The 12,374-nt window shown below is 37.1% G+C and overlaps 3 protein-coding genes across 4 annotated transcripts; 1 reads left to right on the top strand and 2 right to left on the bottom strand.

The window, feature by feature from the left end:
* Window positions 1-684: 684 nt before the first annotated feature.
* SRX (sulfiredoxin) lies at window positions 685-3,054 on the bottom strand. Its single transcript, XM_022286852.2, has 5 exons — window positions 2,895-3,054; window positions 2,622-2,791; window positions 1,655-1,688; window positions 1,092-1,185; window positions 685-986 (listed from the first exon to the last, which is right to left on the bottom strand). Exons 1-5 carry the CDS (start codon window positions 2,971-2,973, stop codon window positions 971-973), a joined length of 393 nt encoding a protein of 130 aa, XP_022142544.2. The 5' UTR covers window positions 2,974-3,054; the 3' UTR covers window positions 685-970.
* A 42-nt stretch (window positions 3,055-3,096) lies between these two features.
* Window positions 3,097-6,083, top strand: LOC111012630 (14 kDa zinc-binding protein). 2 transcript variants are annotated; one of them, XM_022286850.2, is made up of 6 exons: window positions 3,097-3,257; window positions 3,370-3,474; window positions 4,111-4,197; window positions 4,569-4,716; window positions 5,589-5,706; window positions 5,784-6,083. In XM_022286850.2, exons 1-6 carry the CDS (start codon window positions 3,232-3,234, stop codon window positions 5,849-5,851), a joined length of 552 nt encoding a protein of 183 aa, XP_022142542.1. In that variant the 5' UTR covers window positions 3,097-3,231; the 3' UTR covers window positions 5,852-6,083. The 2 variants fall into 2 exon arrangements, with proteins under 2 accessions (XP_022142542.1, XP_022142543.1); XM_022286851.2 differs by lacking the exon at window positions 4,111-4,197.
* A 1,308-nt stretch (window positions 6,084-7,391) lies between these two features.
* On the bottom strand, window positions 7,392-12,093 carry ARAD1 (Exostosin family protein). Its single transcript, XM_022286842.2, has 3 exons — window positions 11,151-12,093; window positions 8,206-8,571; window positions 7,392-7,922 (listed from the first exon to the last, which is right to left on the bottom strand). Exons 1-3 carry the CDS (start codon window positions 11,988-11,990, stop codon window positions 7,734-7,736), a joined length of 1,395 nt encoding a protein of 464 aa, XP_022142534.1. The 5' UTR covers window positions 11,991-12,093; the 3' UTR covers window positions 7,392-7,733.
* Between the last annotated feature and the right edge of the window lie 281 nt (window positions 12,094-12,374).

Here is a 12,374-nt window from a genome sequence, read left to right as displayed (position 1 = left end):
ATCACTTGATCCACTGAAATTTGATTGAAAGAGGATTACCGGAAAAAAAGGCTCTTGAAATCAAAGGCATCTACTTGGTTCCATGTCTGGCTTATCCTCTTCAAACTATCCCATCTTTCGTTTCCTTTGATTAAGAGTTTTGAAAGATTGTTAATAGCAAAAATTATCATTCTGAGAGAGGAGGGGAGAAAAGACGAAGAATCCAATAAAACAACTGCAAATCTTGCTAAATGTTTGAGAAAAACAGTTCTCAAGTCAATTGAAGATAACAATAGTGATAGAGAATAACCATTCACACTTCAATCTCTTTTTTAAGATATGGTGAAACATTTTGTGGACATTGCCACAATAGAAATGAGAAAAATGTAAGGCTAAATTCTGCTGAGTTGTATAATTTACTCGTAAGAATAATTTAAAAGCTTGAATATCTCAGTTTGGAATTTTGAATGTGATAGACTCCCAATTTAGAAGGTATATTCATAAAGAGGAGACAAAACAAATGAGCAAATGTGGTATCACATAGTATAGGATATATCTCGATCTTTGGCTTATTTTTTACGAAATAGTTGGTTGTAACGAATAGGGAGCTATCAAATTCTCCCTTGACTTGTAGTTTCCTACGTTGACATAAATAATAGACTTGAGATTCTATCAGAATGTAAGGTCATAGGTCACATTTGATCCTGAAACAAACCTCAACATCAATAACATCATCACTTTCTTTTGCCTCTTTCAAGGCAGCAACTTGGATTGCATTTTGCCCAAGTTTACAGAAGTTTTAAAAATGTTAATGAATTTAGAAGTAATGGTTTATTTACAGGTAAACTTTGACACAGAGTATTTGCAATGATATATACACATGCTTGTTTCAAGTATCCAGTAATAGTTTTTTATGGCAGTCAAAAATAATAGATAGTTTGATAGAACTTGCATTTGCAAATTCACCACCAGCAGCCAACCTACTGAAACTTCACCGCATGTGGTGCCTGCAAGATGAAAATGTACACAAATAAATGAATGCTAATGTGAGATCAAGGACCAATAACTAGAATTAGAAATAGCATTCATAAGATTTAGTGAAAGAAACAGACCTCAGGGTTTCTTTTGTTCCACGGCGAATTTTGCAGCGGATTGTAGGAAGTCCGAGGCGTTGATGAGCCTCGTAACGATGACAACCAGAGAAGCCTAGCCAGGGAAGGAAATTAAGTTATTCAAAATGACATCCGATGTGATATTTATTTATCAAAATGGTCAGTAGACTCTGTATTAAGGTATCTATAAAATATCAAAGTTATTGTGAAGTTATTGTTAAGTTTTTACGTTCATTAGTGATTTAACATGGAATCAAAACTAGGAATCTTGTGTTTGAACCTCTGTATGTATGTTTTTAGGTTGATGAGTGATTTAACACTTTGAAATGGGGGGTAAATCTTATTTCAATTTGCCTTAAATCTCATTCTTCGAAATCGATAATGGCTTATTTGGAAAAAAAATCTAAAAATAGGATTTCCAGTTTCTACTACTCCTAATCAAGCAAGCTCAAAACATTCGTAAACAGAATTATGCGTATGATACAAGACTTTCTTTTTGCTTGTAGTATAATAATCTTAACTGAAGAAAGAAATAACATAAATGTTCATCAGTATAAGCATACCATAATAAACTCCATCAACTTCAAGTACATCAATCTGCATCCACAACAGTGAGAATGAGTAACATACTAATGTCAATGTGTACAATATCACCCACTTTCACCCTATTGATACTTATTTGTTCGATATGGCTATTAATATCTTCATGATTATAACAGGTATATCGTATGATTCACAATATCCAAAGTAAACGATCTCTCTTGACTAGAAGAAAAGGGCACCTGGTTAAATCACCACTAAAAATCCAAAAGCTTAAGCTGATGGGTTATGACAAATTTTATCATTTATCAACACTTTTAACGCTTCCTCTAACTTGTGGACTTAGAGATTTGCACAAGACCTAGAGGAAATGACATTGCAGGGTTCGAACTCAAAACCTCCTACTACCATGTTCAATCACCATTGAACTAAAAGATTTAAACAGATGGATTGCGACAAATTTAATCATTTATCAACACTTTAACACACCCTGATACATTTTACGTACATATGGACTTTTGCAGGCAATGATCGAATTGCTGAGCAACACATTCCTTTTGGTGATTGGGAGGAACATAGGATCGTTCCAATTGTTTGTCATGACTCACGGACATGCTACCCAGTTAAAAACTTCGTCGTTCTTCCACATTACATTGTCTATGTTCATATTTGTCTCACACGGTTCTATCTTCAAACTGCAAACTTATCCTAACAATAAATAGATAAAATAACTCCATTTTGAGTCCTGTTCCTCAAGAAAAGTTTGCAGGAACTACCAATGAAACTTTCAAGCCCAACCCATTAACAAAATGCCATGAATTACAGCTATAGCCACACCTAAGAGAGTATCAATTTCTGAAAACTAGGAGCGGTAGAAGACAGCAAGAGAAATCAAGAGCCCTTAATAATATAATCTTTTCCGTCCATTGATCTTTTGGGGAACAGATTAAAAGGTGTTAAATTAAGATGAGTTGAAGAGAGAAAGCTCACGGGTACTTGAAGCCCAATTTCTTGTATACTGTCCATTAGTTCTTGGACTTTGTTGGGGTCGTTGGCTCTGGTCCTCATTAGAGGTCGCCGAATCTTTTCCAGAGGAAGCTCCAGGATCACTGGCCCGCTGCCGCTGCCGCTGCCGCTGCCCGCTGATAACGGATGAGCGCCTACCATTTCATCGCCAAAATACCCAATTCATTGACTGTTTTGAGCGAATAAGAGAAATGAAGTAATCGAAGAAAACGAGATAGATAGCGAAAGAGAGGGAACCATTTGATGAAGCTGAAACAGAGACACTCCTTAAGGCGGAACTGCAACTGGGGACCTTAAGAATGAAGAGATTAGCCATCGTCAGCGCTCCTCTCTCGCTCTGGACAACGCAGAGTAGAAGACATGGGGTGAGAGAAAATGGGCCACCACCAATAATTCCCACTTTTGCCTTCAATTTTGGCCCGACCCATTTGAGTAATATCTGTTGGGTTGGATGAGATTATGTAAATAAGAAAAAAAAAAATCCCTAACCCATCAACTGTTTCTTCATTTTGCACACCTTGGTGGCAGTGGGCAGTGGTCGTCGTCTTCTTCGCGTGGTTCATTGAGAGAGCCAATGGCTGCACGGACCTCTTTCTTGAGGTGCTTTCTGTTTCTATCTTCTTCTTCCTTTTTTCTTGTATACTTTAGTATCTTTGTTATAATGGAATGTGAAATTCGGGTTCAATTGTTTGTTTTGGTATGGAAATGGCAGGCAATGTATTGCTACGACTACAAGAACATTGGTGACTGCGAAATTGAAACATTCCGGCAACCACTTCACGAGCTTTCTCCTCCCACTTCGCACTTGCTCTCGCAGGTATTCAATCCGTTTTCTATGTAGTTATTTCGATTTCCCGCTTGTAATTGAGCAATCCCTTTTGTGGATTTTGTTAATTTCGACTGTAATATAGGGTAGCGAAGAAATATGATCCATATTTTTTCTCGTAGCTGCTCTGTTTTTCTCCCCACATCTTGTATCATCATTGAAATGAGTATGGAAGCCTCTGGTTTGTGTCTCTTGAAAGTAGAAAATATATCATCGTTGACAATGGAAGGTCTAATAATTTCCTTCAAAAGGAACAAGGAAATTGCAATTCGTTTCTTCGATGTGTTTTATGGGTTGATCGGGGAATGAATCATTAGAGGTTGCAACGCAGAAACAGAATGAAACTGAGGTATAAGCCTGTAAATGCCCATGTAATTAAGGCCTAAGAAACATGGACACACGGACAGGGACATGGACACGACGTCTGTCCCATGACACAACGTGGTGGGGACACGTTAATGAAAAATTGTTTCTTGTTAAAAAAAAAAGAAGAAAAAAACACCTAGAAACAGACAAGACAATATCATCTACTAAGGTTCCAGAATTTGCTGTTGTTCCACCATTCAAGTAATCTAGTACTCATTTCTTGACATGGTTGTTATTGTTGTTGCATTGTATTTTCTCCAGATTGATAGTTCGTGCTAGTATCACAAACAATGAAGAAGTTGCTGCAAAAGCAGCTGCGTCTGATGCAGAAAGTGGAGCTCCAACCATGTACCGTCTTTCGTAAATTAGTGAGGCTGATTAGATTTTGCTAAAACCTTATGAGAAGATATGCTAGTGTAAAAAAATTATCAACTCTTGAACAAAGCAAAGAGCGAGAGCCAATGTTACATGTGAAAACCTTGTTCGACAGGTCCATCAATCCATATTTGGAGTAATTTGAAGTATGTTTCAGATGTTTTACACTGTTGGAAGAAATCTTGAACCCTTTAATAGTTTCATATTTACATTCAATGAAGTGGTCAATAAGAAATTGAGATGGAGTCAATATTACATGTTAAGAGATAATAATTAGATTGATATGGAGCATATAAATTCTGGAATTAATTGGTTCCTTATTTTTTGACATTTTCCCCTTTCAGATTTGACAAAATAATAGCTAAGGAAATTCCTTCAAACATTGTATATGAGGATGAAAAAGTCCTAGCATTTCGAGACATAAATCCACAGGCTCCTGTTCATATACTAATCATTCCAAAGCTCAGAGATGGATTGACAGAGCTGGGTAAGGTACTTTCTTTCCATTCTCGTTTCTAATTTCTATATATTTTCTTTGTAATCATTAGTCATATGCAGCAGATGTTATGTTTTTAGATATGCGAGTCTGCATAGGCTGAGATTCTCTAAAATAAGATATGGAATGTTCATTTTCTCTTTGTTTTATTTACTTCTTGCATTCTTTTTTTTCAAATATGTTGTGCTTTATAAATGTGAGCTAACCGTCGAGACATGCTATATGCTATATTGTCAGTCAATCCGTAATGGATTAGTGAGTTGTTTGTTCGTAGGGAATCTATTTATATGACGTCTTTAGATATTCAACATCCAAATTAAATAAATTTGGACTTTTGGTGATTGATGCCTTTAGAGTGTTTGTTTAGAATTTATGCATGAGAATGCACTATAATCACATGTAGTCTATTGTAGATCTTATGTTACAAAAAATCTCACCATTGTACTATACCATAGAGATATGTCATCAACCTTTTTTGGCTGGAAGAATCATATGCATTTCTATGCTTTACATGGATAGCAAAGCCAATATAAGACCGCAGGTTTAGGAGATAGGGAGTTTGTAAAAATTTGCCAATAATATCAACCATCGTAAAAAGTCCTTGGAAGGTTCGAACTTGAGACCTCTAAGTCGGTATGACCAGGAGACCTCAAGCCCTTGTGAACAAAGTTGCCATGGAGGGCATATTGAGAAATTGTTCTTTAAAAACACAAACTTTAATCATATTTACAAAGAGCAGTGAAAGTCCAAAGAACGATAGAGGAATCAATGCTTGTAATATTCTTGAAGAAGCAGTTTTGGTTGTGATCTGTTTCTGTTCTTCAGCATTTGATATTATGCAGTATTTGAGGTTTCATATACTGATCAGGCTGAGGCAAGACATGGGGAGATACTGGGTGAGCTGCTGTATGCAGCAAAAATAGTGGCTGAGAAAGAGGGCATTGTTGAAGGATTTCGTGTAGTCATCAACAGTGGTGCAACTGCTTGTAAGTTAATCATCACCAATCCATATCCTTGAAACATTTCTTCCTCTGCTCTTACTGATCTGTGTGTGTGTGAACAGGCCAATCTGTTTATCATCTTCACTTGCATGTTCTGGGAGGGAGACAGATGAAATGGCCTCCAGGTTGAACCCAATTGCTCACATACACAACTGTTTGTGATGTGTATTTATTGTATCTGCAGTGACAAGCTGAACATGGGAACAATAGAAACAATGACTTCTGCAGATGATTCGAATTGGAGGGATGTATAAAGCTGTCTTTTTCTTTTTTTCCTTTCCTCTCGGGTTTTTCTTTTTTAGTTGAACAATGGAGATTGAATTTTAACTTTTAAGATAGTAATAAGCGTCTTATCCACTCAACTATGCTCAGATTTCCAAACTTTCTTTCGTTCTTCCTTATTTGTCGTATGTATAATGTTTTAAAAAGTTTGAACATGAGCTACAGGGTTTGTGTGATTTGACTTTTTTTTTTTTTTTTTGAAAGTTAAGAGTTCCAATCTAAATACAAAATAATAACCAAAATATGTTAACTTTCAAAATCTATTTCATTAAGTTGAATTCATATCTATTACAATCTTGTTAGGTGAAATATATTTTTATCATTCACATTTTAAATAAATAATTTCTTTTAGCTATTATAGGAAGATTTTAACTCGTCTCAATTTTGTTTGAAATAGAACTTAAATCACAGATTAAACAAATTCGATTAATTTAAAACCAAAAAAAAATAAAAAAAATTTACCCAATCTACCCTTGGTTATATTTATCGTCCACATTTTAACTAAATAATTTCTTTGGTTATAGTGTAGAGGAAAAAGAGATGGGTCATGGAGAAGCTAAATTTTGAAATTTATAGAGTCAATCTTTTTTCTTTCTTTCTTTCTTGAGTTCAATTGAAGATGAAAGTTCCAAGCTCTGATGTTTTGGTCAAAAATATGCCTTACTCAATTGAATTATGTTTAGATTGGTTTATAAAAAAATACTGACAATAAAACCATAAACTACTTGAATTGAAACATAATTTGTTACATTGAAAATTGATGGTTTGAAGTTTGAACCATGAAAACTTCTCTTGAAAATTCTCCAGCCACTCTCCATTCGGTAAAACTAAAAGAGTGTTCTAATTCTGAAGTATTATCTTCTATGGTGAGACATACCTCCATTCAATTTCTCAGCTCAATTTATCAAAGCCAAATTGAGGGATCCAGAAAGAAGAGTGAAATTGAAAGTGATGGGTAAAAAACTTGAGAGAGAAGAGAAAACAGTTCACGAGATCGTCGACCAAATGGTCGATTTCTGGCGACAATGAACTGCCACCAACCGATTTTCTCTATGATACTCGAACCAAACTCGCCCCTACTGCATCAAATTGCTTCAATAACTCAAGTAACCACAAATTATACATAGTATGCATTCATGGAATGAATACAGCTATAGAGTTATGCAAGTTTGGGATATGAAAAAAATAACCTTCAGCCATTGACCCAAAAGAATTTCCTTTTAGCTACCAACGTCACCACCCAAAAACATTGAAGGAGAGAGTGAAAGTGATTTGAAATGTAATCTACAATACTTATCAAATTTACCAAGTAAAAGACCAAGTTGCTTGTTGGAGATGTTTCTAATGCCCCACTGTCTATCTCAAGCCTACTACAACCAAGGGAAAAGGGAAGAAAACAGTTTCAGTCGAATATCGAGGATTAAACGGACCCTTATTCTGTACAATGCACAAAAAATGAACAAATAATTACACTATTACCAGATTTTTGTATGGCTATGTCAGTTCTACATAACCAACTCAACAGTAAAGAGAAGTGAAGTAATACTTGAATAGGCGTATAAATATGGCAACCTATACCTGCCTGGTTAGAAGAAAAGCCAGCTCAACTGAGGAATACGGGAAGTTAGACATGTAACTACATCCTCAATTTCCTCCCCCTTGGAAGTCTCGTAGCTGGCGTGCCATTTTTAGGGCGACTTAGACTCTACCAGAAATTCATAAATAAATTATTATAGTATGGCCCTGATGCCAGTTTGGTTTGAACAGAGACAAGAGCAGTCTGGTTCGTTAACATATCTCTGAACGATCCTCTTTTCGCGATTAATCATTAGCTTAATTAGAGGTAACTTCTGCGAGACTTGACGCCATATTTCGCCCACTGTGCCATTTGAGTCTGAATACTCAAAGTACCTCTTTACCTGAGTAACATACATTCAATAGAAGAAACTCGATTAATATGCATCACTGAGCTATTTACTTGGAAGTAGAAAATCCGTTGAAACTTCTCCGTACATGTTTGAAGCAAGTTTTCATAAGTTTTAAATTATTAAGTGTTTAGTTTTTTTTTTTTTTTCAAAACAGTGATACAACCAATTTGAATTATCAATGAAATAGCGATATCTTATTTGGTCAGTTCTTAGTACTCTATTTTACCCTTTGGTAAATAGATTTAAATCAAAACCTAGAACAAATAATACTAACCTCTTTCATTTCCCTCTGATACTCCAGAATCCTCTCTTCAGATATTTTCCTCAGTTTTGAAACTAAAAATCCAGGCTTCACAGCAGAAACCGAATCGAAAAATACTGCAATCTTGGAGTAATCTATAACATCTTCAAAAGGCAACTCAATACTATCACTGATAATAACTGGAACACATAAGCTTACTACAGAATCAAAGAGTCGACACGCAGAGGGAGTGTCGCCAGCAGGATTCAAGCAGAACTTAGATGTATGCATCCCATGTGTAGCAGCACGCCGACTCTCTCTCGATTGTGTTCCATGTTTGATTATGACATCCTGTTCTTTCTCAAGTATTTGGAAAAACATATCACGTATTTTTCCTCCCTACAGACACAAAAGAACGACCGGCAAACAAATCGGTTATGAACTCAACTTTTTATTTTCTTTTAATAAGAAACCATACACTGACATTAACAAACCTTAAAGGTACAAAAGGTCATAAGGCATCAACCTGAAAGAGGCTATGGGAATTACAAAAATTTCCTCCCATTGATGTTAATAAAGAAAAAGCGTAGTAATTGCAAAAATGAGAGAACTCCAAAGAGAAGATTATAACCATAATATCTATTAAAAAGATACATTTTATTTTGTAAAGAATTGTAACAAACAGTGTTTTCGAGGCGCAAGGCGCACCTCAAGGCGACAAGCCCTTTGATCGCCTTGAGGCGAGAGGCGATACAAAGGCGACGCCCGAGTGAAGCGAGGCGCACCTTAATAAATAAATAAAAATTATATATATAGTGCATAAATTTATATAGTAAACATAGTTTAAAAAATAAATACCAAAATAATGTCATAGTAAATGTCAACAAGATACATAAAACAACCAAATGCAATAAGTTTAGTCAGAGACGGGAGCGGCGACGGTGATGATCGGAGACGGGAGTGGGCGATGGCCGAAGATTGAGGGTGGTGAAGGTGAATGTCGAGAGGCAGAGAGAATGGTTAGGGTTTGTGGATTGAGGTATTTTGCGAGGGAGAAAGGTTCTTTTAAAAAAAACACATTAAAAATTAAAATAAAATAAAATAAATAAGGCAGATCGCCTCACTTCAACGAGGCGATCGCCTGGCCTCAGGCGAGAGACGCACAAAGGCGCACCGAGGCGAGTGCCCGATTGAAGGCACTCGCCTGGGCACCTTGCAAGGCGCACCTGGGCGAAATCGCCTCGCCTCTCGCCTGAGGTGAGCGCCCGGGTGCGCCTCAACAACACTGGTAACAAACAAAACAAAATGTTGTTATATAGGCTATAGACCGACAGTTTTGCATTTCTACATCAAATCAAAACCAACACAACTTATGAAATCAGTAAATTAGCCTAAATACAACTTAGAGTGGTCGGCAAGGGTAGTTTATGACCTTGTGGTTAGGAGAAAATGTAAAGATGGGGAGTGAGCTGACTGGGGCCAAGAGTTCTGCAAATGAAAACAGGGAGAAAGCCAGGGTTCCTGAACTTGATAGGGGGAGAGAGGCAAGACTGATGCAAGCTTAAAATTGAGCCATTTTACATTCCATGGTAAATCCATTACTTGGTTGCAATCTAATTTACATTATTAATAAGGAGCATATGATGCAAGTTTCATGAAAATGAAGTTGATTTTTTGCAAGGATTCAAGTGTATTGATTTCTTTTTTCTCTTCCTCCTTTATGGATCACTGGTCAGGATATTTGGTAATAAAGCTTCAAAGAAGAGAGTGACTTTCAAAGGGTCGAGTCTTGGGTTGGCTATCCTTAGATACTTCAGTTGAAAAGAAGCGAGAAGATATTGAAAATAAAGTTGGACATTGAGACTGTTCAGGTTAGAGTCAAGGTATTCATATGTGTTGTGAATATTAAGTTTATATTTAGTTCTATTCTACCATAGGTTGAATCTTTTTCCAGGTTTTCAATTGACTGATGCAAAAACTTTTTTTCTGCATCAAGAATTCAAACAAGGTTTGGTTGGAGTGAAGTTGTAACAAGGTAGCCATAGCAGTTGGAGTGAAGTCGTAACAATGTAGCCATAGGGGAAATGATCGTTTGGATTTAAGAAGTCGCTTGGATTTATCTTGAAAATTATTATCTAACTGGCACATATGTCTAGACTAGATGGCATTCTTTCGTGTAACTTTAACTAGATGGAATTCTTTCTTGCAATAACTGATATGCAAATTAACTCTACATTTTGCATTGCAAGACAAAGTTGAATCAACTACTTTGAATTGACTGAAAGTCGAGGGGAAAAATGGTGACTAATTTATAGATGATTCATTGATTGTAATCTAGGTTCATCTATTCTATAGATACCTTACAAGTTTCCTACATCAATTGTCATAAGGTCTAGCAATAGTTCAGCAAACTGGTTGAGGTTTGTGTTAGCTAATATGATATAAAAAGAAACTGAAGAATCAATTCAAAAACCAAATCCCATATTATTATGTGCATGTCAGGCAGGAAATAAGAAATAAATAAAGCCCTAGAGACTTCGTCCTGGAATGTATAACCACCATATATCTTAAACATAATTGAACTAAGAAGCCTCGTATCACTATCATTTTCAGCTAACAGTAAAATTAAAGGAACCTTGGCAGAACAAATGACAACTTCTACCGCCAACTTGTAATGGAACCTGCTGCAGTGCGCAAGAGCTTAATTCTAAAAGGGTTATATCCAATGTCTACTAACATTTTGTCATCTTCCAAAACAAGTTTCTCTCAGACTCGCAACTCCCTCTCGATGAAGATCAACTGTGCAAGTCTCTGAACTTTCTTAACCAGAAAGTTAATGTATACCAGAAGAAGGGTAAAGGAACAATAACAGATGAATCCCTAACAATAACCATTAATAATTTCAAGACATTGCATAAATAGAAAAATTTCAAGGCATTGCGTAAATAGAAAAACTTCAAGGCATTGCTTAAATATACCTCTTTACGGTATCGATTGCCCATAAAGAACAATAAAGTCTTGCGATTCTCAACTCCAATGTCACCGTTATAAGTATTGATCCTATGGGAGTATGGTAAAATCACGTCCTTAACAAGCGACGCTTGGTCCGACCTCAACCGCCCAAAATCTGACACGAGCAAGATACTGTTTTTAACCCTATCGATCACCCTGTATAATGCATTCGGGTCCTGCGCTATGATGACGTGATCCCGCCCGTTGTTCCGCTTCCAGTACTCCTGCTTCTCCAACCACTCCATGAACGCATCCTGCGTCTCCTCGTCACTGTACACAAGTTTCCGCTGCTCCTGATTCGGCCCCGTTGCAGGTCGGACAGGGTTCACGATCAAGCTCAGGGACGAGAAGAATGGTACAAAGAACAAATCCGCCTCCTCAGGATCCAACACCTTAACCACAGCAGACCCAACACGCTCGGACTCCGGTCGCAGCAGATCCAAGAACAAAAACCATTCCGCCATGTGCTGGTGGCCCGGATATTTAAGCTCCGTGAGTTTCTCGACGGGTTTTCCCCCGCGCGCTATGCCATGGTGCTCAATTACACCGTACGTAAATCTCATCGGCACATCGTAGAGGTAAATCTTCACAGACGAAACCGTTTTTCCTGAACTATTGAGAAGATCACTCTCTTGGGACCCAATTTCATCCGAAACCATGACAGAATTGGCAGCGCTGAAGGGGAAGGAGCGGTCGAGCTTGAGAGTGGCGGAGGAGCTGATGAAGGTGTTGACGATAGCATAAACGGCGAGAACAAAGCAGAGAGAAGCTAGGGTTCGCTTGAGGAGCGAGGACTTTCGCGCCATTGTTGGAAAATAGAGCTGGGGTTGGAGAATTTTGCAAGACGGCAGAGAGAGGGAAGGAACTGAGGAAGGAGACGATACCAGGTTTTAATGGCGCGATCTGAAGAAAGGCGCGTGAACCACACGTTCAGTACTCTGCGAGTGGATATAAATATCACAGTATCTTTTGCTCTATCTCGTGACTTGTATAGCCTTCGAAATATCAGAAAAATCTTTTCCAAAAGAATTTAAAAAATAAAAAAAAATCAGAGAAACGATGTCGTTTTATGGAGATCCTGCAGAAGGAGAATATTTTTGTTGATTTTTGGGATAAATATCAATTTTTACCCTAACTTTTCCATTCCACACAATTCAACCTTTAACTTTAGTTATTGCAATTTTTACCTT

Source organism: Momordica charantia (genome assembly GCF_013281855.1).
Source record: "Momordica charantia cultivar OHB3-1 chromosome 3 unlocalized genomic scaffold, Mcharantia_2.0 BLBB01000003.1, whole genome shotgun sequence".
Classification (NCBI taxonomy): Eukaryota; Viridiplantae; Streptophyta; class Magnoliopsida; order Cucurbitales; family Cucurbitaceae; genus Momordica; species Momordica charantia.
Note: the sequence above shows the minus strand (reverse complement) of the source record. Positions and strands in the feature narration are given on the sequence as shown.

Bases quoted from the DNA above. Each gene is read 5' to 3' on its own strand.
- SRX (XM_022286852.2), bottom strand. From the start codon at position 2,973: ATGGCTAATCTCTTCATTCTTAAGGTCCCCAGTTGCAGTTCCGCCTTA. The intron at 2,792-2,894 runs GTTCCCTCTCTT...ATGAAATGGTAG, and splicing joins TGTTTCAGCTTCATCAAATG to GCGCTCATCCGTTATCAGCG. The intron at 1,689-2,621 runs GTGAGCTTTCTC...TTGTGGATGCAG, and splicing joins AAATTGGGCTTCAAGTACCC to ATTGATGTACTTGAAGTTGA.
- LOC111012630 (XM_022286850.2), top strand. From the start codon at position 3,232: ATGGCTGCACGGACCTCTTTCTTGAG. The intron at 3,475-4,110 runs GTATTCAATCCG...TATTTTCTCCAG, and splicing joins CTTCGCACTTGCTCTCGCAG to ATTGATAGTTCGTGCTAGTA. The intron at 4,717-5,588 runs GTACTTTCTTTC...TATACTGATCAG, and splicing joins GATTGACAGAGCTGGGTAAG to GCTGAGGCAAGACATGGGGA.
- ARAD1 (XM_022286842.2), bottom strand. From the start codon at position 11,990: ATGGCGCGAAAGTCCTCGCTCCTCAAGCGAACCCTAGCTTCTCTCTGC. The intron at 8,572-11,150 runs GTATATTTAAGC...TTGTGTCTGTAG, and splicing joins GCAATCGATACCGTAAAGAG to GGAGGAAAAATACGTGATAT. The intron at 7,923-8,205 runs GTTAGTATTATT...TATGTTACTCAG, and splicing joins ATCAGAGGGAAATGAAAGAG to GTAAAGAGGTACTTTGAGTA.